Below are 26,010 nucleotides of genomic sequence, written 5' to 3'. Positions count from 1 at the left end.
CACCTATCCTGCCTGACATCTCCACTGTTCTAACTGTGCAATCAATAAAGAAGGAAATCAATAATTAAACTGGGGAAAAAAATCTACCTGCAGCTTTTTCAACTTCCCTCACTGAGGCCTCAAAATCACCACTCTAACACTGTCCACTTCAACCTCTACCTTATTTTTATTTGTTTTTGCCAATCAATCCCAATAGATGGTTGGCAGCTGCCCAAAACACCAAGCTGCTGCAAATTGATGCCTTATGCACTCAATCAGTGAACCTGAGTGAGCTACACCTTCTCACGCTTCAGATCACTTATTGGCCACTGCTGAGGGAGGACAGAGAGCATTTCCTGTGTGGCTAAATCAATAATGTATTCAAATTCTGTTCTAACAGTGGGAGAACGAAGAGTAAATCTGACACTGAAGATCTTAGTAAATCTTAGGATTATAATGAGTAAATATAGTCAAAATAAATTCAGAAACTGCACTGCAATAAATTATGACCATTGCACTGTGATAGCTTAAGGCAAGGAACATGCATTTAGAAATAATTTAAACAGGGATCCCAAATAGATTTTAACAGTAATTTTTATTCAAAGTTATAAGTTCTGATTCTGGTTCTTGTCTTCATTTATTGGAATTTACCCTTTTCCTAAAAATATAACCAGTCATGGCATGACTTTGCTGAGAGAAACCAAGCTGAATATTTATGTACAGATTAACAGAGCTCTAAACCCTGCTTTCCTGATGTGACTGTAAACTCAGCTCTGTAATGTACTCTATCCACAGTAAAATTTCACCCCCTTATCAATTCATAATTCCTTCCATCATGGGAAATCATTCTGCAGTCTACACTGGCTCCTTACAATCCATTCTCTCACATGCCCATCCATTAACATCCCACCAATTCTTCTATAAGACAGCAACATGACAGTTAATTTAGTCTAACAACCAGCACAGCTTTAGGATTAAATGAATGACTGTCTTATTCTTAAACTACAACCCCTAGTTCTAGAGATTTTCCCATTTCCCATCCCAGGAAGACCTACCCATCTTATACTATTACAAATCTGCTTAAAGTCTAAGTAAGCATAGGTAAAAGAAAAATTTTTTAAAAGCGCTAAATGTTAAGATACAAATTATAAGTTTCTGCTTCAGTTTGAAGCTCTTAGGGGAGATTTCTTCTGAGATCTTGTTCTGGCTTGGAATTGGTTCCTGTTCTTGGCAGCTGGTGATTCCACATTCCACTGCCGTGGGTGAGGAACCCTAAAGGAACAGACAACAGATTATTAGACATTTAAAATCAAATTAAACAAAATAAAATAGCAAGCAACCATAACTAGAATCTGAGAACTTGAAAACACAAGATTCTGCATGAGCAACACACACAAAATGTTGGAGGAACTGAGCAAGTCAGAGAGGAATAGCTTCTTTCCCTCCACCATCAGATTTCTGAATGGACAATGAACACTACTTCGTTTTTTGCATTATTTATTTTTTTATATAGACTCAGTTGCCACTTTATAAGATACACCTGCACACCAGTTTGTTGATGCAAATATCTAATCAGCCAATCACGTGTCAACAATTCAATGCACAAAAGTATGCAGTCATAGTGAACAAGTGTAATTATTGTTCAGGCTAAACATAGAAAACCTACAGCACAATAAAGGCTCTTCAGCCCACAAAGTTGTGCCGAACATGTCCTCACCTTAGAACTACCCAGGCTTACCCATAGCCCTCTATTTTTCTAAGCTCCATGTATCCATCCAGGAGTCTCTTGAAAGACTCCATCATTTCTGCCTCCACCACCGCCACCGGCAGCCCATTCCACGCACTCACCACTCTCTGAGTAAAAAACTTACCCTGACATCTCCTCTGTACCTACTCCCCAGCACCTTAAACCTGTGCCCTCTTGTGGCAACCATTTCAGCCCTGGGATAAAGACTATCCACACGATCAATGCCTCTCATCATCTTGTACACCTCTATCAGGTCACCTCTCATTCTCCATCGCTCCAAGGAGAAAAGGCCGAGTTCACTCAACCCATTCTCATAAGGCATGCTCCCCAATCCAGGCAATATCCTTGTAAACCTCTGCACCCTTTCTATGGCTTCCACGTCCTTCCTGTAGTGAAGCAACCAGAACTGAGCACAATACTCCAAGTGGGGTCTGACCAGGGTGCTATATAGCTGCAACATTACCTCTTGGCTCTTAAACTCAATCCCATGGTTCATGAAGGCCAATACACCATATGCCTTCTTAACCACAGAGTCAACCTGCGTAGCAACTTTGAGTGTCCTAAGGACTCGGACCCCAAGATTCCTCTGATCCTCCTCACTGTCAAGAGTCTTACCATTAATACTATATTCTGCCATCATATTTGACCTACCAAAATGAACCACCTTGCACTTATCTGGGTTGAACTCCATCTGCCACTTCTCAGCCCAGTTTTGCATCCTATTTATGTCCCGCTGTAACCTCTGACAGCCCTTCACACTATTCATAACACCTCCAACCTTTGTGTCATCAGCAAATTTACTAACCCATCCCTCCACTTCCAAATTCAGGTCATTTATAAAAATCACTAAGAGTAGGGGTCCCAGAACAGATCCCTGAGGCACTCCACTGGTCACCGACCTCCATGCAAAATATGATCCATCTATAACCACACTTTGCTTTGTGGATCCAGAACTGGCTTGCCCACAGAAGGCAGTGTTCCCTTAGATCCCATGCCTCCTTACTTTCTCAATAATAAGCCTTGCATGGGGTACCTTATCAAATGCCTTGCTGAAATCCATATACACTGCATCTACTGCTCTACCTTCATCAATGTGTTTAGTCACATCCTCAAAAAATTTAATCAGGTTCGTAAGGCACGACCTGCCCTTGACAAAGCCACGCTGACTATTCCTAATCATATTATGCCTCTCCAAATTTTCATAAATCCTGCCTCTCAGGATCTTCTCCATTAACTTACCAACCATTGAAGTAAGACTCACTGGTCTATAATGTCCTGGGCTCTCCCTACTACCTTTCTTGAATAAGGGAACAACATTCGCAACCCTCCAATCCTTCAGAACCTCTCCTGTCCTCATTGATGATACAAAGATCTTCGCCAGAGGCTCAGCAATCTCCTCTCTCACTTCCCATAGTAGCCTGGAGTACATCCAGTCAGGTCCCGGTGACTTAACAACTTGATGCTTTCCAAAAGCTCCAGCACATCCTGTTCCTTAATATCAACATGCTCAAGCTTTTCAGTCCACTGGAAGTCATCCCTACAATTGCCAAGATCCTTTTCCATAGTTAATACTGAGGCCAAGTATTCATTAGTTAACTCTGCTATTTCCTCTGGTTCCATACACACTTTTCCACAGTCACACTTGACTGATCCTATTCTCTCACGTCTTATCCTTTTGCTCTTCGCATATTTGTAGAATGCCTTGGGATTTTCCTTAATCCTGCCTGCAAGGTCTTCTCATGGCTCCTTCTGGCTCTCCTAATTTCTTTCTTGAGCTCCTTCCTGCTAGCCTTATAATTTTCTAGATCTCTATCATTACCTAGTTTTTTAAACTTTTGAGAGCTCTTCTTTTCTTCTTGACTAGATTTACAACAGCCTTTGTACACCACATTTCCTGTACCCTACCATCCTTTCCCTGTTTCATTGGAATATACCTATGCAGAACTGCACCCAAATATCCCCTGAACATTTGCCACATTTCTTCCATACGTTTCCCTGAGAACATCTGTTTCCAATTAATGCTTTCAAGTTCCTGCCTGATAGCCTCATATTTCCCCTTACTCCAATTAAATGTTTCCCTAACTTGGCTGTTCCTATCCCTCTCCAATGCTATGGTAAAGGAGATGGAATTGTGTTCACTATTTCCAAAATGCTCTCCCACTGAGAGACCTGACCAGGTTCATTTCCCAATACCAGGTTGTAAATTAATTTTCAGAGCTTTAGAAATTGTAGAAAATAAAGATTTCTAAAATGGTTTTAATAAAGAACATGACCAGAACATATGTGACAAAGTAGCTACTTCAGTTTTACACCTATCGCAGTGGTTCTCTATACTAGGGACTATTTTAGATAGTCTCTCCCTTGTTAAATAATAACGGTGAACAATTTTAAACGGAATTAAACAGTGATTGGCACATATAGAGAAAGAATTTGTTTTTCAAAACTTGCAACCAATCTTCATTAACAAAGGTCATATTAAGTTCTCTCTCCCAATCTTGTTTAATCTTTAGTGAGAGGTTATCTTTTTTGTAACAAAACTAAATTATAAATTCTGCTAATAGAACCTCTCACTAAAGGATTCAACTTCAAAATGGTATCCAGCAAATCAGATTCTTGCAATCTCAAGCTCTGAAAATTAATTTACAACCTAACTGTTCACTGTTCTATTTGGAATAGTTCCGCATCATATTCAGGGTATTTCATCTTCACATCAACATGTAATTGCATTTGTTACATTATTGGCAAGAAGGGCTATTTTATTAAAATGGAAAGGTATTTCTGTCCCTACATTGATTGAATGGTTTTCTCAAGTAATGTTATGTCTCAGTTTGGAAAAAATTAGAAGTAGAACTTTTGATCCCTGATTCGACTGAGAGAAGGTGGGGCTCTTTTGCCAAATATTATCAGTTAATTTGAATTTTTTATATGATTTCCTTCCAATTTTATTTTATATAAATATGAATTGGTGGTTGATGATTTTTTATATATATAGAGGATGGTAAGACGTATTGTTCCAGGGGTTGATTCCTAATGGCTTTTTTCCCCCATTTTTTTTGTAGTCAGTGGGTCTTTTTTTTGTAGTTAGTGGTCTTTTTTTCTTAGATGGGGCTCTTTTTTTCCCCTTCTTTCCCTTGTGTAATTTGAATTTTTTTTATATATTACGATCAGTTTTTATTTTCTTCAGCTTTATTAATTGTATATATATTAAATTGTTGAAGTTTTCTATCATCTTATAGCTGTAGAAGATTATGTACCAATAAAAAGATTCTAAAAAGGAAATTTCCCAATACCAGATCAAGTACACCCTCTCCTCTTGTAGAATTATCTACATATTGTGTCAAGAAACCTTCCTGAACACACCTAACAAACTCCACCCCATCTAAACCCCTCGCTCCAGGGACATGTCAATCGATATTTGGGAAATTAAAATCTCCCACCACTGCAACCCTGTTATTGTTACACATTTCCAGAATCTGTCTCACTATCTGCTCCTCAATGTCCCTGTTACTATTGGGTGGTCTATAAAAAACACCCAGTAGAGTTATTGACCCCTTCTTATTCCTACCTTCCACCCAGAGAGACTCTGTGGACAACCCCTCCATTACTTCCTCCTTTTCTGCAGTCATGACACCATCCCTGATCAACAGGACCACGCTCCCACCTCTTTAGCCCCACCCCCCCCCGTCCTTTCTGAAACATCTAAAGCCTGGCACTTTAAGTAGCCATTCCTGCCCCTGCACCATCCAAGTCTCTGTAATAGCCACAACATCATAACTCCAAGTGCAGATCCACGCTCTAAGCTCATCCGCTTTATTCATGATACTCCTTGTATTAAAATTGACACATCTCAAACCATTGGTCTGAGTGCGTCCCTTCTCTATCACCTGCCTATCTTCCCTTTCGCCCTGTCTCCAGGTGTTCTCTATTTGTGAGCCAGCCTCCCTTTTCTCCGTCACTTCAGTTCAATTCCCACCCCTCAGCAATTCTCTAGTTTAAACATGAAAATGGGTAAAATAAATTACAAAAAAATAAACATCAAAATGGAGAAGAAATCGGCCTTATTTCTAACTGTGACAAGATAGCCTAGAGAGAACAGGTTAACACCTTGACACAGTGATGCCAAGATAACAACTTCTCCCTCAATGTCCAAAAGACAAAAGAGCTGATTGTGGATTAAAGGAGGAACAGAGATAGGCTCACCCTGATCAACATCAATGGGACTGAAATTGAGAGGGGGAATAGTTTTAGGTTCCTTGGTATATACATCAATGAAGATATTACATCGATTGTACACACCGGCTGTGTGGTTTAAAAAAAGCACAGTGACGTCTGTTCCACCTCAGGCGACTGAAGAAGTACAGCAAGAGCCCCAAATCCTCAAGACCTTCTACAGGGGCAGCATTGAGAGCATCCTGACTGACTGTATCACTGCCTGGTACGGGAACTGCACTAATCTTGATTGCTGAGCACTGGTATGGACAGCCTAGCACATCTGTGATGTGAACTTATATAACCATATAACAATCACAGCATGGAAACAGGCCATCTTGGCCCTCCTGGTCCGTGCCGAACCCTTAATCTCACCTAGTCCCACCTACCCGCACTCAGCCCATAACCCTCCACTCCTTTCCTGTCCATATACCTATCCAATTTTACCTTAAATGACACAACTGAACTGGCCTCTACTACTTCTACAGGAAGCTCATTTCACACAGCTATCACTCTGAGTAAAGAAATACCCCCTCGTGTTTCCCTTAAACTTCTGCCCCCTAACTCTCAAATCATGTCCTCTAGTTTGAATCTCCCCTACTCTCAATGGAAACAGCCTGTTCACGTCAACTCTATCTATCCCTCTCAAAATTTTAAATACCTCGATCAAATCCCCCCTCAACCTTCTACGCTCCAATGAATAGAGACCTAACTTGGTCAACCTTTCTCTGTAACTTAATTGCTGAAATCCAGGTAACATCCTAGTAAATCGTCTCTGCACTCTCTCTAATTTATTGATATCTTTCCTATAATTCGGTGACCAGAACTGCACACAATATTCCAAATTTGGCCTTACCAATGCCTTGTACAACTTTAGCATTACATCCCAACTTCTGTACTCAATGCTTTGATTTATAAAGGCCAGCGTTCCAAAAGCCCTCTTCACCACCCTATCTACATGAGACTCCACTTTCAGGGAACTATGCACAGTTATTCCTAGATCTCTCTGTTCCTCTGCATTCCTCAATGCCCTACCATTTACTCTGTATGTTCTATTTGGATTATTCCTGCCAAAATGTAGAACCTCACACTTCTCAGCATTAAACTCCATCTGCCAACGTTCAGCCCATTCTTCTAACCGGCATAAATCTCCCTGCAAGCTTTGAAAATCCTCCTCATTATCCACAACACCTCCTACCTTAGTATCATCGGCATACTTACTAATCCAATTTACCACCCCATCATCCAGATCATTTATGTATATTACAAACAACATTGGGCCCAAAACAGATCCCTGAGGCACCCCGCTAGTCACCGGCCTCCATCCCGATAAACAATTATCCACCACTACTCTCTGGCATCTCCCATCTAGCCACTGTTGAATCCATTTTATTACTCCAGCATTAATACCTAACGACTGAACCTTCTTAACTAATCTTCCATGTGGAACTTTGTCAAAGGCTTTGCTGAAGTCCATATAGACTACATCCACTGCCTTACCCTCGTCAACATTCCTCGTAACTTCTTCAAAAAATTCAATAAGGTTTGTCAAACATGACCTTCCACGCACAAATCCATGCTGGCTACTTCTAATCAGATCCCGTCTATCCAGATAATTATAAATACTATCTCTAAGAATACTTTCCATTAATTTACCCACCACTGATGTCAAACTGACTGGTCTATAATTGCTAGGCTTCCTTCTAGAACACTTTTTAAACAATGGAACCACATGAGCAATATGCCAATCCTCCGGCACAATCCCCGTTTCTAATGACATATTAAAGATCTCCATCAGAGCTCCTGCTATTTCTACACAAACTTCCCTCAAGGTCCTGGGGAATATCCTGTCAGGACCCGGAGATTTATCCACTTTTAAATTTCTTAAAAGTGCCAGTACCTCCACCTCTTTAATTGTCATAGGTTCCATAACTTCCTTACTTGTTTCCCACACCTTAGACAATTCAATATCCTTCTCCTTAGTGAATACCGAAGAGAAGAAATCATTCAAAATCTCTCCCATCTCCTTCGGTTCCACACATAGCTGACCACTCTGATTCTCTAAGGGGCCAATTTTATCCCTCACTATCCTCTTGCTTTTAATATAACTGTAGAAACCTTTCGGATTTACTTTCACCTTATTTGCCAAACCAACCTCGTATCTTCTTTTAGCTTTTCTAATCTCTTTCTTAAGATTCCTTCTACATTCTTTATATTCCTCGAGCAATTCCTTTACTCCATGCTGCCTATATCTATTGTAGACATCCCTCTTTTTCTGAACCAAATTTCTAATATCCCTTGAAAACCATGGTGCTCTCAAACCTTTAACCTTTCCTTTCACCCTAACAGGAACATAAAGATTCTGTACCCTCATAATTTCACCCTTAAATGACCTCCATTTCTCTATTACATCCTTCCCATAAAACAACTTGACCCAATCCACTCTCTCTAAATCCCTTCGCATCCCCTCAAAGTTAGCCTTTCTCCAATCAAAAATCTCAACTCTAGGTCCAGTCCTGTCCTTCTCCATAATTATATTGAAGCTAATGCTATTGTGATCACTGGACCCGAAGTGCTCCCCAACACATACATCTGTCAGCTGACCTATCGCATTCCCTAACAGGAGATCCAACACTGCCCCATCTCTAGTCGGTACTTCTATGTATTGTTGCAAAAAACTATCCTGCACACATTTCACAAACTCTAAACCATCCAGCCCTTTTACAGAATGAGCTTCCCAGTCTACGTGTGGAAAATTAAAATCTCCCACAATCACCACCTTGTGTTTACTACAAATATCTGCTATCTCCTTACACATTTGCTCTTCCAACTCACGCGCCCCATTAGGTGGCCTATAATACACTCCTATCAATGTTACTGCACCTTTCCCATTCTTCAATTCCACCCAAATGGCCTCCCTAAAGGAGCTCTCTAATCTATCCTTCCAAAGCACCGCCATAAGATTTTCTCGGACAAGCAATGCAACACCTCCTCCTCTGGCCCCTCCTACTCTATCACACCTGAAGCAACTAAATCCAGGAATATTTAGTTGCCAATCACACCCTTCCTGCAACCATGTTTCACTAATAGCTACAACATCATAATTCCAGGTATCAATCCACGCTTTAAGCTCATCCACCTTTCTTACAATGCTCCTAGCATTAAAATAGATACATTTAAGATACTCTCCATCTCCTCCTCTCTTTCCATCCCTAACAATGCATTCAAATTTATTATCCTTTTCTTTCTTCTCCCCTACATCTTCGGGCTGAGCGCATCCCTTCTCCATCACCTGCCTTTCCTCCCTCACACACTGTCTATTTACTTGCTCCACTGGTGAACTAACCTCCTCTCCCATAGTCTCCTCAAATAGTCTCCCGCCCCCCCATCTTACTAGTTTAAAGTCCGCCCTGTAGCCCTAGCAAACCTCCCCGCTAGGATATTGGTCCCCCCACGATTCAAGTGTAACCCGTCCTTCTTGAACAGGTCACTCCTGCCTCAGAAGAGGTCCCAATGATCCAGAAACTTGAATCCCTGCCCCCTGCTCCAATCCCACAGCTACGCATTCATCCTCCACCTAATTCTATTCCTACTCTCACTGTCGCGTGGCACAGGCAGTAATCCCGAGATTACTACCTTTGCAGTCCTTCTTCTTAACTGCCTTCCTAACTCCCTATACTCTCGGTTCAGGACCTCTTCCCCTTTCCTTCCTATGTCATTGGTACCTACATGTACCACGACCTCTGGCTCTTCACCCTCCCACTTCAGGATATCTTGGACGCGATCAGAAACGTCCCGAACCCTGGCACCAGGGAGGCAAATTACCATCCGGGACTCCCGGTCACCTCCACAGAAACGCCTGTCTGAGCCCCTGACTATTGAGTCCCCTATTACTATGGACCTCTTTCTTCTAACCCTACCCTTCTGAGCTACAGGGCCGTCCTCTGTGCTGGAGGCTCGGCCACTGTCACTCCCACCAGGTAGGCTGTCCCCCCCAACAGTACTCAAACATGAGTACTTATTGTCAAGGGGTACAGCCACTGGGGTACTCTCTAGTACCTGCCTCTTCCCCTTCCTGCCTGTAACCCACCTATCTGCCTCCCGTGGTCCCGGAGTGACCACCTGCCTGTAACTCCTCTCTATCACCTCCTCACTCTCCCTGACCAGGCGAAGGTCATCGAGCTGCAGCTCCAGTTCCCTAACTCGGTCCCTCAGGAGCTGCAGTTCGGCGCACCTGGCGCAGATGTGGACGTCCGGGAGGCTCGGAGACTCCAGGATCTCCCACATCCGACACCGAGAACAACAAGCTGCCCTCACACTCATACCTCCCAAATAACTGAAAATACAAGAACTAAAAGATAAGCCTACTGTGCCCTCTTCCGCCTAAGCCCTCTGAGCCCAAGCCCTACACTCTGCGCCCGGCTCACTCCGCTGCCCGCAAACGAAGCTGCCCGCTTCTTAAGGCGGCGTTCTTTATATATCTTCCCTCCTTCCCGGGCCTCCTTCACGCGCCTGTGCAGTCCCGCCTCTCAGAACTCCGATCTGAGAAGCAATTGGACAATTTGAAAATGGCCGCCGCCGCACTTCCTCTCAAGCCTCGCTGTCCTCTTCCAAAAGAGAACTACCTCACTCAGTATCTCCTTTATATATCTTCCCTCCTTCCCGGGCCTCCTTCACGCGCCTGCGCAGTCCCGCCTCTCAGAACTCCGATCTGAGAAGCAATTGGACAATTTGAAAATGGCCGCCACCGCACTTCCTCTCAAGCCTCGCTGTCCTCTTCCAAAAGAGGACTTCCCTCCATTGAGAACATTTACAGCAGCAGGTGCATAAAGAAGGGCTGGAAGATCATTGGGGATACCAGTCACCCCAACCATAAACTGTTTCAGCTGCTTCCATCCGGCATATGGTGCCGCAGCATTAAAGCCAGGACCAACAGGCTATGGGACAACTTCTTTCTACAAGCCATTAGACTTATAAATTCACATCTGTACATTGTGACGGAGTCATAATGTAAAGATTTTTACTCCCTCACATTGTGGGATGGATATAAGATTTAAATAAATTCAAGTCAAATGTGATCTTGGTGACTTTGATGGTGCCAGATGGGGTGGTTTGAGTATCTCAGAAACTGCTGATCTCCTGAGATTTTCACGCACAACAGGCTCCAGAGTTTACAGAGAATGATGTGAAAAACAAAAAAGGCTGGATGATGTAAATGCACTCGAAATCTTTATTTACTATATTTCTCAGAATATAAAGCAATATGAGCTGGACAAAGGAATGTGCCAGGCTTCACCCACCCCACTACAGAATGCATAATCAGAATATGCACCTAACAAATATAGTCCACTCCCACTGTCAGACTTTGCTCCACACTCCTACTGCTTGCCTGTAATCCAAAAACCACCCTTCTCACTGCTTAGTTAACTCACAAGTTTTGTACATCTTAAACTTTGCTCTGCACATACATTTCAGTTATTAATACATTTTAAAGAGACAATGGTTCCAAAGAAATAAATGATTTAACCTAGTGTATATGGCATTTGAAGTATTCCAAAATGCAAACTAGAACTTTTGATAATCTTTTTTTTAAAAAGAGTCAAATTTTGCAGGCTAGTCTCAAACACATCATAATTTGAATGTCTAATGCTAATGAAACTGCCAAGTGACTTACGGTTTATCCGGGGACATAAGACACAATATGTTTTTTTGCTGATCTTGTGACAGTTCTTGACCTGTTAGTGATAAATAAAATGATTAGGCATTTCAATTAGTTACTTACTCCACAGAACCACGCAAGAGAAATATTGCAAAATCATTTCATCGTGCAACAATTAACAAGTTCACATAATTAACGTGAGATTCATTCTACAGATGCTGAAAATACCAAGCAATACACAAATGCTATCACTGAAACATACTGAATAATAAAAGGCCTGCAGTGGATCAGTGGATGCGGAGAGGACATTTCCTCTATTGGGGGAGTCTAGGACTAGAGGGTGCAGCCTCAAAATACAGGGATGTCACTTTAGAACGGAGATGAGGAGGAATTTCTTTAGCCAGATAGTAGTGAATCTGTGGAATTCTTTGCCACGGACAGCTGTGGAGGCCAAGTTAATGAGCATATTTAAAGCAGAGGTTGATAGGTTCTTGATTAGTAAGGGTGTCAAAGGATACAGGGAGGAAGTGGGAGAATGGGGTTGAGAGGGATTATAAATTAACCATGATGGAATGGCGAAGCAGACTCGAAGAGCCAAATGACCTAATTCTGCTCGTGTCTTAAACCAAGAATTATCGTCCAGACCAAGAGTCACTTTTCAATAAACGCTCACTGAATTCAGGCAGCACAAGTAGAGGGAAGGGGAGGGGGGTAGGTGTGTAGAAAGAGGGGATGAGGAGGCGAGAACTCAACTGAAAGCTCAATCCACCCTGTGGAATGAATAGAGAGAAAATGTTTGAATTTTACATTCAGCTTAAGGGTGGGGGGGGGGGGTGAAGATAATTAAAGCAGAACAGGGTAAAGTGAACTGGTAAATTAGATGGGACTGGTCAGTAGAGATACAGTGCCACACATTTAAAAGCATCTTTTTGAAAACCAAGGAAACAAGAAGAGGAGTAGGCCACTCGAGCCCTTGAACTTGCTCTTCTATTTAATAAAATTGTGGCTGCCTCATCTATTTTCCTGTCCCATCCCCACAACCCTTGACTTCTTTTCTGTTTAAAAGCCTTTCCAGTGTTCAATATATTCAAGCATTTGCTCTCTCACAGAGTAATGGTTATACAACTCCTTCCCTATCCAGTCTATCATGTAACTCTCTCTACTATTCCCATTACCAGCACTTGGGCATTAGCCTTCTCTAGCATTAGCCTTCTCTATCAACTGAATAGCTTCTTGAGATACTTCTTAAATATTGTGAGTGTCTGCAGGGCAGGGCGATCCAAGTGAAAAGTAGTCTTACTGCAATCTTCTGCAAACCATTACATCTCACCCTAAACCTATGCCCTTTAGGCTTGGCCACCTCTGCCATGCATATAGCTTTCCTGATTTCTACCCATTAATGCCCTTCAGTTTTATACACCTCCATCAGGTCCCCCCAAGCCTCTTCAGACCCAGGAAAAGCAAACACTGCATCCAGTCTGTCCTCATGACAGAAATGTTCCTTTCTGGCAGCATTCAGATAAATCCGTCACACCTTCTCTGGTCTATTCTTCAATGTGGCAATCAGAACTGTATATAAGAGCATAACCTCCTTGCTATACTGTGCTTCAGCTAAAGAAAGCAAGTATCTTGTATGATTTCTTCACCACCACCAGTGCTGTTATCTTTGGGGATCCTTAGATTTCTGATCATTCATATCTTCTACCTTTACATGCAAGTCATTGCATGTTCCTGAAGGTTATTATAGCCAGGGGTAGTAATGGGGACAAACTCCCAGTACCTATTAAATGCTTCTAATGGTGTGTGTCCAGCTCCTGGCCTTCACTTGCGACAAGAGATGGGGCAAAAGCGGGTTACTGGCACCTTAAAACTAGTTGCTTTGGACAGATGGGTCTCGTCAGTCATGGCTGAAAGTTCATCTAGGAGGAGGAGATCCTCCACTGCCTTGTGGCTATACCCACTCTTGGGGAAGGCTTCTGGAGTAAACTGAGGGAAAAATCCATAGTTGGAGTCCCGAAGGCAGTCCAAAATTGAGTTCAATGCTTACTGGCAACTCCTGCGACACTGCTGGTGTCGAATTGTATCGGTCTTTGCCGTTCCTTTGGGTTCACAGATGCGTGGAGAGAGGAAGCATACAACATGGGCAACAGCTTGCTCTCCATATTGTACTGCACAGGCTTGCATACCTAGACAGTTAGGGCACAATATTCATGGTCGACCCGAACCAATGGAGGCTTCACCAGCATATAACAAACAGCCCCTTTATTCCCCTCCATAGATGCTGCCTGACCCATTGACTTCTTCCAGCATTTTCTGTGTGTTTAATCATATTGGTCAGCCAGATTTTCCTATCCACTTGCCTTCTCCCCATAACCTTTGGCACTGATTACATCCACGTAACCAATTAACTTACTAACCCATACATTTTTGGACCGCGGGAAGAAACTGGAGCACCTGGTAGAAACTCTTTCCCTGATTACCTTTTCTCTCATCCTGAATGGACTTTCCTCAAACTTATCCATGAGGAGTTCCGGATACTCAACCCTTTGAGAGAAGACACTGGTTGTCACCTCAGTCCTACAGTCCCCTTCACCCCCACCCTGCTCCAAAATATCCAAGGGAGATCAGAAGTTTCTGACAAGCTCTTGCGCAATCTCCATTTGAATTGTCCAAGGCAATCTAGGATGCAAAGCGACTTATCAATGTTTAAGCAAAGCCAGCCTTTTCACTACATCCTGACAATGAATTTTCACCATTTCTGCTCTTAATGACACTTTCTCAGCATCCATTCATGAGTAATTTGTATTGGTGCATGGTAAGTAGCTGAATATTTTTTAACCCCTGTACACTCAAGTCCTTTCTTTGGCCCTAACAGGCCCCCAAATCACAAATTACATAAGACCATAAAATATACGACCAGAATTAGGCCATTTGGCCCATCGAGTCCACCCCACCATTTGATCACGGCTGATCCTCTTTTCCCCTCCTCAGCTCCATTTCCCGGCTTTCTCCCCATAACCTTTGATGCTGTGTCCAATCAAGAATCTATCAATCTCTGCCTTAAATACACCCAATGACCTGGCCTCTACAGCTGCCTGTGCTAACAAGTTCTACTAATTCACCACCCTATGGCTAAAGAAAGTTTTCCGCATCTCTGTTTTAAACGGATACCCCTCTATCCTGAGGCTGTGCCCTCTTGTCTGAGAATTTCCCACCATGGAAAATATCCTTTCCACATCTACTCTGTCTAAGCCTTTTAACATTCGAAAAATTTCAATGAGATACTCTCTCATCCTTCTAAATTCCAGTGAGTACAAACCCAGAGATATCAAACGTTCCTCATATGAATCAGAATCAGGTTTATTATCACCAGCATGTGATGTGAAATTAGTTAACCCTAACCCTTTCATTCCTGGAATCATCCTTGTGAACCTCCTCTGAACCCTCTCCAATGCCAGCACATCTTTTCTAAGATGAGGGGTACAAAACTGTTCACAATACTCAAGGTGAGGCCTCACCAGTGCCTTATAAAGCCTCAGCATCACATCCTCGCTCTTGTATTCTAGATCTTTTGAAATGAATGCTAACATGGCATTTGCCTTCCTCACCACTACCTCAACCTGTAAGTTACCTTTATGGCGTTCTGCACAAGGACTCCCAAGTTCCTTTGCATCTCAGATTTTTGGATTTTCTCCCTTACCAATGTGCATGACCATGCATTTTCCAACATTGTATTTCATTTGCCACTTTCTTGCCCATTCTCCTAATCTGTCTTAAATCCTTTTGCAGCCTATCTGTTTCCTCAACACTACCTGCCCCTCCACCAATCTTCATATCGTATATGAAGACAGTTTTTTTTAGGTCCCATTTAATAATTTGTTAATGCACTGTAATGTTGGTAGTGAAGCCAACATTTACTATTGAAGCCAAGTTGCTCTCAAAATGAGGACACAGTTCAGAGTAAATCACATTGGTGGCTCTGAAGGCACATGTTAGCCAATACGGGACAAGAGTGGCAATTTCTTCCCCTGCACCGCCCCACCCCCTTCCCCAGGATACTGGTGGATGGAGGTCTCACCAGCCTCAATTCTCAGAACTGGAGTGGAAGCAAGTCATATAGAACCCTGACGGAAAGTACAAGTTCTACCCCCCAACTTTGAATAATTTGCATTAAAGCATTATTAACTTAAGCAAGTCTGTAATTGAAAAAACACACACAATATCCACAAGGAATGAACATTAATTTCCCCCATAAAATGTAGTTAAGCACAATATGACTTACGATTTTCAGATGCTGGAGTTTGATTTATACTAATGTAGCTGACTCCTGCACCAAAGGTCACATTCTCAATTGTTCCTGAAAGAAAACAAATTAAAAGTTACATAAAGAGCAGACACTTTATAAATTTGTAACATTCCTAACTTGGTTATAGTTCATTTTGTGTTTGGTGAGGAGGTTGATGGTGATGCTATTTTTTTTAAAAAACCCTGGTCTACATGTGCCAAATGATGGGGTGATTTATGCAAAAAAATAAGATTTAGGTTTACCATAACTATTCTCTTCCCAGTTCAAAGAGATTGGCTTTATTTGTCACATGTACATTGAAATATACAGTGAAATTAGCAAGGATGCGCTGGGGGCAGTCCACACGTATCACCATGCTTCCAGTGACAACATAGCACGGCCACAATTCACTAATCCTAAACATACGTAGCTAATAAAGCTACAGAGACAAGTTGAGGAGTCACTTTTAATCAAAGGATGAGATTTCTGAAACTTTGTATTTATATCCCAAGTTTATGTATTTATCATCTGCTTAGAAAAGATAGAAAGTATTCAGAGCATAATACATAATTATTACAAAGAAACTAAAAATGATTGATACCAATCTTCCAAACTGTACAGGGTTTAATTTACAATGGACCATGTTGTTACAATGTTCCAACAAATGAAATAATTCTTCATGAAAGAAGTCAACATTGCAGGCCTATCCAAGCTGGACAGCCTAGCTTGTATCTATTGGAGCAGAATACTGAGAAGTGACTTGATTGAAACATACAACATTGTGAGGAATTTTGAGAGGGTGAGCAAAGAGAGGATGTTTTGTCTAGTGGGAGAATCTAGGTCAAAAGTGGTTTAATTTATCTGCTGGAGTGGAGACTCTTAACCAAGGGCAACTACATTATTTTGTACTTTAAACCAACTTTGAAAGCAGATACAACTGCTGAACAGCTGCTTATATAGAAAGGAGCTGGGTTCGATATGCAACGTTGGCGAGAAATGTACCATTCTTTGCCGCTGTCATATACAGTGGCATGCAAAAGTTTGGGCACCCCAGTCAAAATTTCTGTTGCTGTGAATAGTTAAGCAAGTAGAAGATGAACTGATCTCCAAAAGTCATAAAGGTAAAGATGAAACATTCTTTTCAACATTTTAAACAAGATTAGTGTATCATTTTTGTTTTGTACAATTTTAGAGTGAAAAAAAGGAAAGGAGCACCATGCAAAAGATTGGGCACCCCAAGAGATTTGAGAGATAACTTTTACCAAGGTCTCAGACCTTAATTAGCTTGTTAGGGCTATGGCTTGTTCACAGTCATTGTGAGGAAAGGCCAGGTGATGCAAATTTCAAAGCTTTATAAATACCCTGACTCCTCAAACCTTGTCCCAACAATCAGCAGCCATGGGCTCCTCTAAGCAGCTGCCTAGCACTCTGAAAATTAAAATAAATGATGCCCACAAAGCAGAAGAAGGCTATAAGAAGATAGCCAAGCGTTTTCAGGTAGCCATGTCCTCAGTTTGTAACGTAATTAAGAAATGGCAGTTAACAGGAACAGTGAAGGTCAGGTTGAGGTCTGGAAGACCAAGAAAAATTTCCGAGAGAACTGCTCGTAGGATTGCTAGAAAGGCAAATCAAAACTCACGTTTGACTGCAAAAAACCTTCAGGAAGATTTAGCAGACTCTGGAGTGGTGGTGCACTGTTCTACTGTGCAGTGACACCTGCACAAATATGACCTTCATGGAAGAGTCATCAGAAGAAAACCTTTCCTGCGTCCTCACCACAAAATTTAGCATCAGAAGTTTGCAAAGGAACATCTAAACAAGCCTGATGCATTTTGGAAACAAGTCCTGTGGACCGACGAAGTTAAAATAGAAACTTTTTGACTGCAATGAGCAAAGGTATGTTTGGAGAAAAAAGGGTGCAGAATTTCACGAAAATAACACCTCTCCAACTGTTAAGCACAGGGGTGGACAGATCGTGATTTGGGCTTGTGTTGCAGCCAGTGGCACAGGGAACATTTCACTGGTAGAGGGAAGGATGAATTTAATTAAATACCAGAAAATTCTGGAAGCAAACATCTCACCGTCTGCAAAAAAGCTGAAGATGAAAAGAGGACGGCTTCTACAACAGGATAATGATCCTAAACACACCTCAAAATCCACAATGGACTACCTCAAGAGGCGCAAGCTGAAGGTTTTGCCATGGCCCTCACAGTACCACATCGAAAACATTATAGAAAATCGGTGGATAGACCTCAAAAGAGCAGTGCATGCAAGACGGCCCAAAAATCTCACAGAACTAGAAGCCTTTTGCGAGGAAGAATGGGCAAAAATCCCCCAAACAAGAATTGAAGGACTCTTAGCTGGCTACAGAAAGCATTTACAAGCTGTGATACTTGCCAAAGGAGGTGTTACTAAGTACTGACTATGCAAGGTGCCCAAACTTTATTTTGAAACTGTAAAAGGTGGAAATAAAAAAATAATCTTGCTTAAAATATCAAAGAAATGTGTCATCCTTAACTTCCATCAACTGTCTCGACTTCACCACACCCTGTTCCAATTCCAACCTCACTTCTTTCGAACACTCTGCTCTCCGCTCCCTCCACACCAATCCCAACCTCACTATAAAACCCGCTGATGAGGGGGGGAGCTGTTGTTGTCTGGCGTACTGACCGCTACTTGGCCGAGGCACAGCGACAACTCTCTGATACCTCCTCTTATTTACCCCTTGATCATGACCCCACTAAGGAGCACCAGGCCATTGTCTCCTATACCATCACCAACCTTATCAGCTCTGGGGATCTCCAGTCCACTGCCACCTACCTCATAGTTCCCACACCCCGCACTTCCCGTTTCTACCTCCTACCCAAGATCCACAAAACTGCCTGTCCAGGTAGACCTATTGTCTCAGCTTGCTCCTGCCCCACCGAACTCATTTCTGCATACCTTGACACTGTTTTATCCCCCCTCGTTCAATCTCTTCCCACCTATGTTCGTGACACTTCTCACGCTTTGAATTTTTTCAATGATTTTAAGTTCCCCGGCCCCCACCGCCTTATTTTCACCATGGACGTCCAGTCCCTATATACCTCCATCACCCACCGGGATGGTTTCAAAGCCCTTCGCTTCTTTTTGGATTCCAAACCTAACCAATTTCCCTCTACCACCACTCTCCTCTGTCTAGAGGAATTAGTTCTTACTCTCAGTAATTTCTCCTTTGGCTCCTCCCACTTCCTCCAAACCAAGGGTGTAGCCATGGGCACCCGTATGGGTCCCAGTTATGCCTGCCTTTTGGTTGGCTGAACACCTACGCTCGGTCCGCCAGAGAAAGCAGGATCTCCCAGTGGCCACACATTTTAATTCCACGTCCCATTCCCATTCTGATATGTCTACCCATGGCCTCCTCTACTGTCAAAATGAATCCAAACTCAGGTTGGAGGAACAACACCTTATATACCGGCTGGGTAGCCTCCAATCTGATGGCATGAACATTGACTTATCTAACTTCCGTTAATGTCCCTCCTCCCCTTCTTACCCCATCCCTGACATATTTAGTTGTTTGCGATCTCCATCTCCCTCTGGTGCTTCCCCCTCCCCTTTCTTTCTCCCGAGGCCTCCCGTCCCATGATCCTTTCCCTTCTCCAGCTCTGTATCACTTTCACCAATCACCTTTCCAGCTCTTAGCTTCATCCCACCCCCTCCGGTCTTCTCCTATCATTACACATTTCCCCCTCCCACCCACTACTTTCAAATCACTTACTATCTTTCTCTTCAGTTAGTCCTGACAAAGGGTCTTGGCCCGAAATGTCGACAGTGCTTCTCCTTATAGATGCTGTCTGGCCTGCTGTGTTCCACCAGCATTTTGTGTGTGTTGTTTGAATTTCCAGCATCTGCAGATTTCCTCGTGTTTGCTCATCCTTAACTTTATGCCTTTTGGAAATCAGGTCATCTTTTACTCACTTAGCTATTCACAGTAACAGAAATTTTGACCAGGGGTGCCCAAACTTTTGCACGCCACTGTACATCTGGAAATAAATCACAATTCAGCCCCGAGATTATTTCTGAGGCAAGATTGATTTCGTAGTTGTATAGACTTTTGTAAGGCATTTGAGAAGATCCCGCTTGGGAGGTTGGTGAAGAAGGCTAAATCACTCAGCATTCAAGATGAGGTAGTAAATTGGATTAGACACTGGCTTTGTGGAAAAGGTAGTAGATGGTTGCCTCTCAGACTGGAGGCCTGTGTAAACTGGGGAACCGCTTTGTAGAGCACTTGCCCTCCATCCACCAGAAGCATACCTTCCCAGCGTCCCAACATTTTAATTCCATTCCCTTCCACGTTCTGACATGTTGGATATTGCTGAACAAGCCTGCGCTGTCATTAGTGGTCAGACACCATGGGAAAAAGCTTCCCTTTCATTTTCCTGTAATATATTCCATCCAGGCACAATTACAACTTTTAAACCTTAACATCACTTACGGTCTGGAGTACTGATTGCTCGTTCAGTCATAGAGGCATCGGTTGATGAAGCATCAGACCTTGTGCGTTCTCCTGAACCCTGCAACAGAACTTCACAGAAAGAGTGCCGGTTAAACAAACATGCAACACAGCTGCTCACTGCACATATATAACAACACCAAATCCCAGTTTTCCAATTGCCCCCAAAACACCAGCTTGCATTGTAGAAGCCATGGAACATAATGAACTAAAATGCATCCCTATTCATGCTAGATTTCTTTAGAAACAGATCCATAAACTGCAGGCCCCTACATTAGCAATTGGCACCATTTTAATTATCAATGCAATCAAAGAGAAGTCAGCATCAGTAGAAAATTGCACAGAACAACAGTAAAAGACCAGAAAATTTCTACAGATGTACCACGGAGAGCATTTTGCTCTGGAGGTGCCACTGCACAGGATAGGAAAAAGCTGCAGAGTGTTGTAAACGCAGCCAGCTCCATCTTGGGCACTAGCCTCCCCAGCATCAAGGACATCTTCAAAGGCAGTGTCCCTCAAAAAAGGACCCCTATCACCCAGGACATACCCTCTTCTCATTGCTAGCATCAGGGAGGAGGTACAGGAGATTGAAGACACACACCTAACATTTTAGAACAGCCTTTTCCCTTTCACCATCAGATTTCTGAATGGTCCATGAATCTATGGAAACGACCTCACTTTTTTGCCCTACTTAATTATTTTGATACACATTTTTTATTGGAACTTACAGCGATTTTTAAAGAATGTATTGCACTGTACTGATTCTAATCTCCAATAGACAAGGAAGGCAATTTAACAGCATCTTTGTCAACTATTTGTAATTATGATACAAAATTACTCTTTGCGTCTTGCTGTGTTAATACCTGTCATTTTCTGTTTCAAGTGTTTATCTAATCAACTCCTCAAAGACAGTCTCAGCTGCCTCATTCATTCTCCAGACCCAAGCACAATTTAGCTACCAGTTTTTAGACTAAAGCACACACAACTTAAGGAGGCACAGAAATGTACATTATAGAAACAGGCTCTTCAGCCCATTGTATCCATGCTGATCACCTATATTCATCCCATTTCCCAGAACACAGTCATAACTTTCTATGATAAATGATAGAATAATGCTGTCTGGATAATGCTCATCTATATTTGGTTGGAGTACTCACTATCGCCACCCAGCCAGGCAAAATGTGCCAGCTTCCAACTACGCAGATGAGAAAGTTCATCTCCTTACATCCCCCCTTTCCCTTATTCTAAATCCAGACCCTCTAGTTTTGTTTATGGCCATCCTAATTTTGTAAAACCCTTTTAGGTCACCCATCAGCCTCCTATGTTCAAGTGAAAATAAACCCAGCTTATTCAGTTTCTTCAACCCTCCATTCCAGGTAACATCCTCGTGATTCTGCACTTGATGGGCTGAAATAGTCTAATTCTGCTCCCATGTCTTATCATCTACTGCTAATAAATCCATCCTGTAGCATAGCAACCAGAACTGTACAGAATACTCAATCCTCCAAGCGTGGTGTAACCTACGTTTTGAAATTGACATCTCAACTCTTTTATTCCGTGACTTGAGTTGATGAAGACAACTATAATCAAAAGTACTAAGGAAGTTTGTTGTTTAACCGTTCCCCACTATTTAATGATAACCAGATTCAAATTAATTTATTTAAAGATAAAGATTGGCTTTATTTGTCACATGTACAGCAAAACACACAGTGACTTGTGTCAGATGTGTCAAATCAAATCTGCAAGGATTGTGCTGAGCACCCTTCAAGAATTGCTAACATTGGGTGTTCACCATGTTCAACAGAACACAATCAGCAACAAGCCCATTTTCTGCCCTGCCTCCCACCCACAGATAGTCCTCCAACCCAGAACAGGACTATAGCTTCTGGTACCAACATAGCATGCCCAGAGCTTACTGACCCAAATCCTAACTGTATGTCTTTGGAACGTGGGAGGAAACCCGAGCATCTGGAGGAAACGACATGGTCACAGGGAGAACACACAAACTCCTTATAGAGAGCAGAAGGAATTGAATCGCAATTGGTGATCGTTGCCGGTCTAAAGCGGTTGCACTAACCACAATGCTACCATTTCACCTTAATGCACGTATTTGTTTAATTATCACATCAAAACATACAGCAAAATGCATTGTTTGTATTAATAACAAACACAACCGAAAAATGTGCAAGTCTGCAGGTGCTGTCACACATTCTGGTGCCAACATAGAGCTTACTATGTTCAGCAGAACACAACCAGCAACAAAATTAAAAAAAAAAGAGAAACAAGCCCCTTTTCCGCCCTCCTTCCTCAAACACACACTCTAAGTCCTCCAACACCAGGACAGGACCATAGTGCACTGCACATTACAGTACAGCTTGAGCTGTTTGAGTTAAGCTCCGTGAGCATGCTAGAAAGCAATCAGAAACTAAAGAAAATTAATAAAAACCTCGTCAAATTGACCTACCTGCAGCATCAGCATGCTTTTGAGTTATGCTGCTGCTCCTTGCAGTGGAAAGTCGTAACGCAGACCCAGTAGTACCCTTTTTTTGACCTATTTCCGCCACCTTCTTAGCAGAATTTAGAATTGCCACAGTACTTAGGGACATGGATCTGTAGGTTAAAAATGGAAGGAGCTAAGTGTGTGTTGTGTGCATGTGCTCAAGATCTCCAGCATCTGCTGAATCTCTTTATAAGTAGCCAAGTCTTCTGCCTTGTTTTATTAATGCTTTAATGAACTTATAAATGCCCATCCAACTGAGCAGTAAAAGTGTAATTACGTGAACCAGTGACTGCCTTTTCATCAATAGTCTTTTACAAAATTTTCTTGTAATTGCTTTGTCAACTGAAGATGCATTTTATTTATGAAACTGAAGGTTCAGTGCACTGAAGACTTATAAATGAAAATTAAAAAAAAACATGCTAGAAGTCTGAAACAAAAACAAAAGAATGGGAATTCAAACAAAGGAGTGTAAGTTACAAAACAGGAGAGTAAGACAAGCTCAGTTGGACAGGCTGCGCTAATGGGAAAGAAACTGAACAAATAACACAGCTGAGTTCAGAAAACAAAGAATGTTATAAACTCAATATGTCAGGCAGCATCTGTCGAAAAGACTGAATGCTTCAGCTCAGAGGTCTTTTCAGCAGAGGCCAATCAGTGATCTGAAGCATGAGAAGATATAGCTCACTCAGGTTTGCCGACTGAGTACACAAGGCATCGATTCGTGGCAGTTTGTAGCTTCCAACAATCTGCATTAAGGAGTTGGAACCAGAACTGGATGAACTCTGGATCATTCGGGAGGCTGAGGGGATGATAGCTAGGACATATAGAGAGGTAGTTATACCCTAGATGCAGGACACAGGAGACAAATACAGAAATTGCCAGGGCCTTTTAAGAGATACTTAAATTATTCGTAGCGACGGGTTTAGAACGTTACCTGGGTTTCAGCACCTAAGTTACAGAGAAAGGTTGAACAAGTTAGGTCTTTATTCTTTGGAGTATAGAAGGTTGAGTGGGGACATGATAGAGATATTTAAAATGATGAGGGGGATAGATAGAGTTGACGTGGATAGGCTTTTTCCATTGAGAGTAGGGGAGATTCAAACAAGAGGACATGAGTTGAAAGTTTGGGGGCAAAGGTTTTGGGGTAACACGAGGAGGAACTTCTTTACTCAGAAAGTGGTAGCTGTGTGGAACGAGCTTCCAGTACAAGTGGTAGAGGCAGGTTCGGTATTGTCATTTAAAAAAAAAATTGGATAGGTATATGGACAGGAAAGGAATGGAGGGTTATGGGCTGAGTGCAGGTAGGTGGGACTAGGTGAGAGTAAGCGTTCGGCAAGGACTAGAAGGGCCAAGTTGGCCTGTTTCCGTGCTGTAATTGTTACATGGTTATCTGGTTACTTATTGGATTATTGGTCCTATAAATGTGTACTTTTTGTAGCTACCATTAGGCAGGAGGTACCGAAGCCTATAGTCCCATATTAACATATTCAAGAACAGATACTTCCCTTCAACCATTCAGTTCTTGAATCTACCAGCAAAATCCTAATCACTCCCTCAGTAGGACAACACAAGGACCTTACTGTACTACAATGAGCTTCTTGTTTGTTCTAGTTGTGTTTTTCCTTGTGCAATTTTTGTACATTTTATGCATAATTTTAAGTATGTTAGATATTTGATGCTGCTGCAAGCAAGTTTTTCATTGTAACTTTGAATACATGTGGATATGACTTACTTTAACTCTGGATTCAGCTCTTATTGGACAGTAGCAAGGAGCAGAAACATACATAAAATCGAGCAGTGGCCGAGATGGCCTGTTTCCGCGCTGTAATTCTTATATGGCTATAGGTGAGTTACCAGAGGATTGGAGGATAGCTAATGATGTTCTGCTGCTCAAGTAAAGCTCTAAAATGAAACCAGGAAAGTATTGACTGGTGAGTCTGACATTAGTAGTGGAAAAGTTATTGGAAGGTATTCTGAGGGACTGGATATATGAGTATTTGAATAGACATGGACTGATTAAGGACAGACAGCACGGCATTGTGCATGATAGTTTACATTTAACCAATATTATAGAGTTTTTGAGTAAGTTATCAGGAAAGCTGATGAAGGCAAGGCAGTGAACATCGTCTACATGGACTTTAGCAAGGCTTTTGACAAAGTCCCACATGGGAGGTAGGTTAAGAAGGTTCAGTCGCTCAGTATTCAGGATGAGGTAGCAAACTGGATTAGACATTGGCTTTGTGGGAGATGCCAGAGAGTGGTAGTTGCCTCTTTGACTGGAAGCCTGACTAGTGTCACAGGGATTAGTGCTGGCACCTTGTAGCTTGTCATCTGTATCATTGATCTAGATGATAATGTGGTTAATGGATCAGCAAATTTGCAGATGACACCAAGATTGGGGGTCTAAATGACAGCGAGGAAGGCTATCATGGCTTGCAGTGGGATCTGGACCAGCTGGAAAAATGGGTTGAAAAATAGCAGATGGAATTTAATGCAGACAAGCATGAGGTGTGGCAGTTTGGTAAGACCGACCAGGGTGGGTCTTACACAGTGAACGGTCGGGCGCTGAGGAGTGTGGTAGAACAAAGGGATCTGGGAATACGGGTACATAATTCATTGAGAGTGGTGTCACAGGTAGATAGGGCTGTACAGAAAGCTTTTGGCACATGGGCCTTCATAAATCAAAATATCGACTACAGGAGTTGTATAAAATGTTAGTGAGGACTGATTTGGATTATCGTGTGAAGTTTTGGTCACCTACCTTCAGGAAAGATGTAAATAAGGTTGAAAGAATACAGAGAAAATTTACAAGAATGTTGTCAGGTCTGGAGGACCTGGAGGAAAGATTGAATAGGTTAGTACTTTATTCCTTGGAATGTATAAGATTCAGAGGAGATTTGATAGAGGTATACAAAATTATGAGGGGTATAGATAAGGTAAATGCAAGCAGACTTTTCCCACTGATATTGGGTGGGACTACAACCAGGGGTCATAGGTTAAGGGTGAAATGTGAGAAGTTTATGGAGAACAGAAAGGGTAACTTCTTCACTCAGAGGGCCGTGAGTGTGTGGAACGAGCTGCCAGCGCATGTAGTGGTGGATGCGTGGTCGATTTCAACATTTCACACAAGTTTGGATAG

General features: G+C 42.2%; 1 protein-coding gene across 3 annotated transcripts in view; it reads right to left on the bottom strand.

Moving 5' to 3' along the window:
• Positions 1–555: 555 nt before the first annotated feature.
• Positions 556–26,010, bottom strand: part of ncapd3 (non-SMC condensin II complex, subunit D3) — a 269,184-nt gene continuing 243,729 nt past the window's right edge. For all 3 annotated transcript variants that reach the window (XM_059956769.1, XM_059956770.1, XM_059956771.1), the window contains 5 exons: positions 22,836–22,981; positions 20,354–20,443; positions 15,877–15,951; positions 11,610–11,670; positions 556–1,251 (listed from right to left, as the gene is read on the bottom strand). In XM_059956769.1, the coding sequence (XP_059812752.1) occupies positions 1,140–1,251; positions 11,610–11,670; positions 15,877–15,951; positions 20,354–20,443; positions 22,836–22,981 (484 nt within the window). In that variant the 3' untranslated portion in view covers positions 556–1,139. The remainder of the gene's footprint in view (positions 1,252–11,609; positions 11,671–15,876; positions 15,952–20,353; positions 20,444–22,835; positions 22,982–26,010) is intronic.

This window comes from Hypanus sabinus, chromosome X2 (genome assembly GCF_030144855.1).
Source record: "Hypanus sabinus isolate sHypSab1 chromosome X2, sHypSab1.hap1, whole genome shotgun sequence".
Taxonomy (NCBI): Eukaryota; Metazoa; Chordata; class Chondrichthyes; order Myliobatiformes; family Dasyatidae; genus Hypanus; species Hypanus sabinus.
This window is presented reverse-complemented; position numbering and strand designations above follow the sequence as displayed.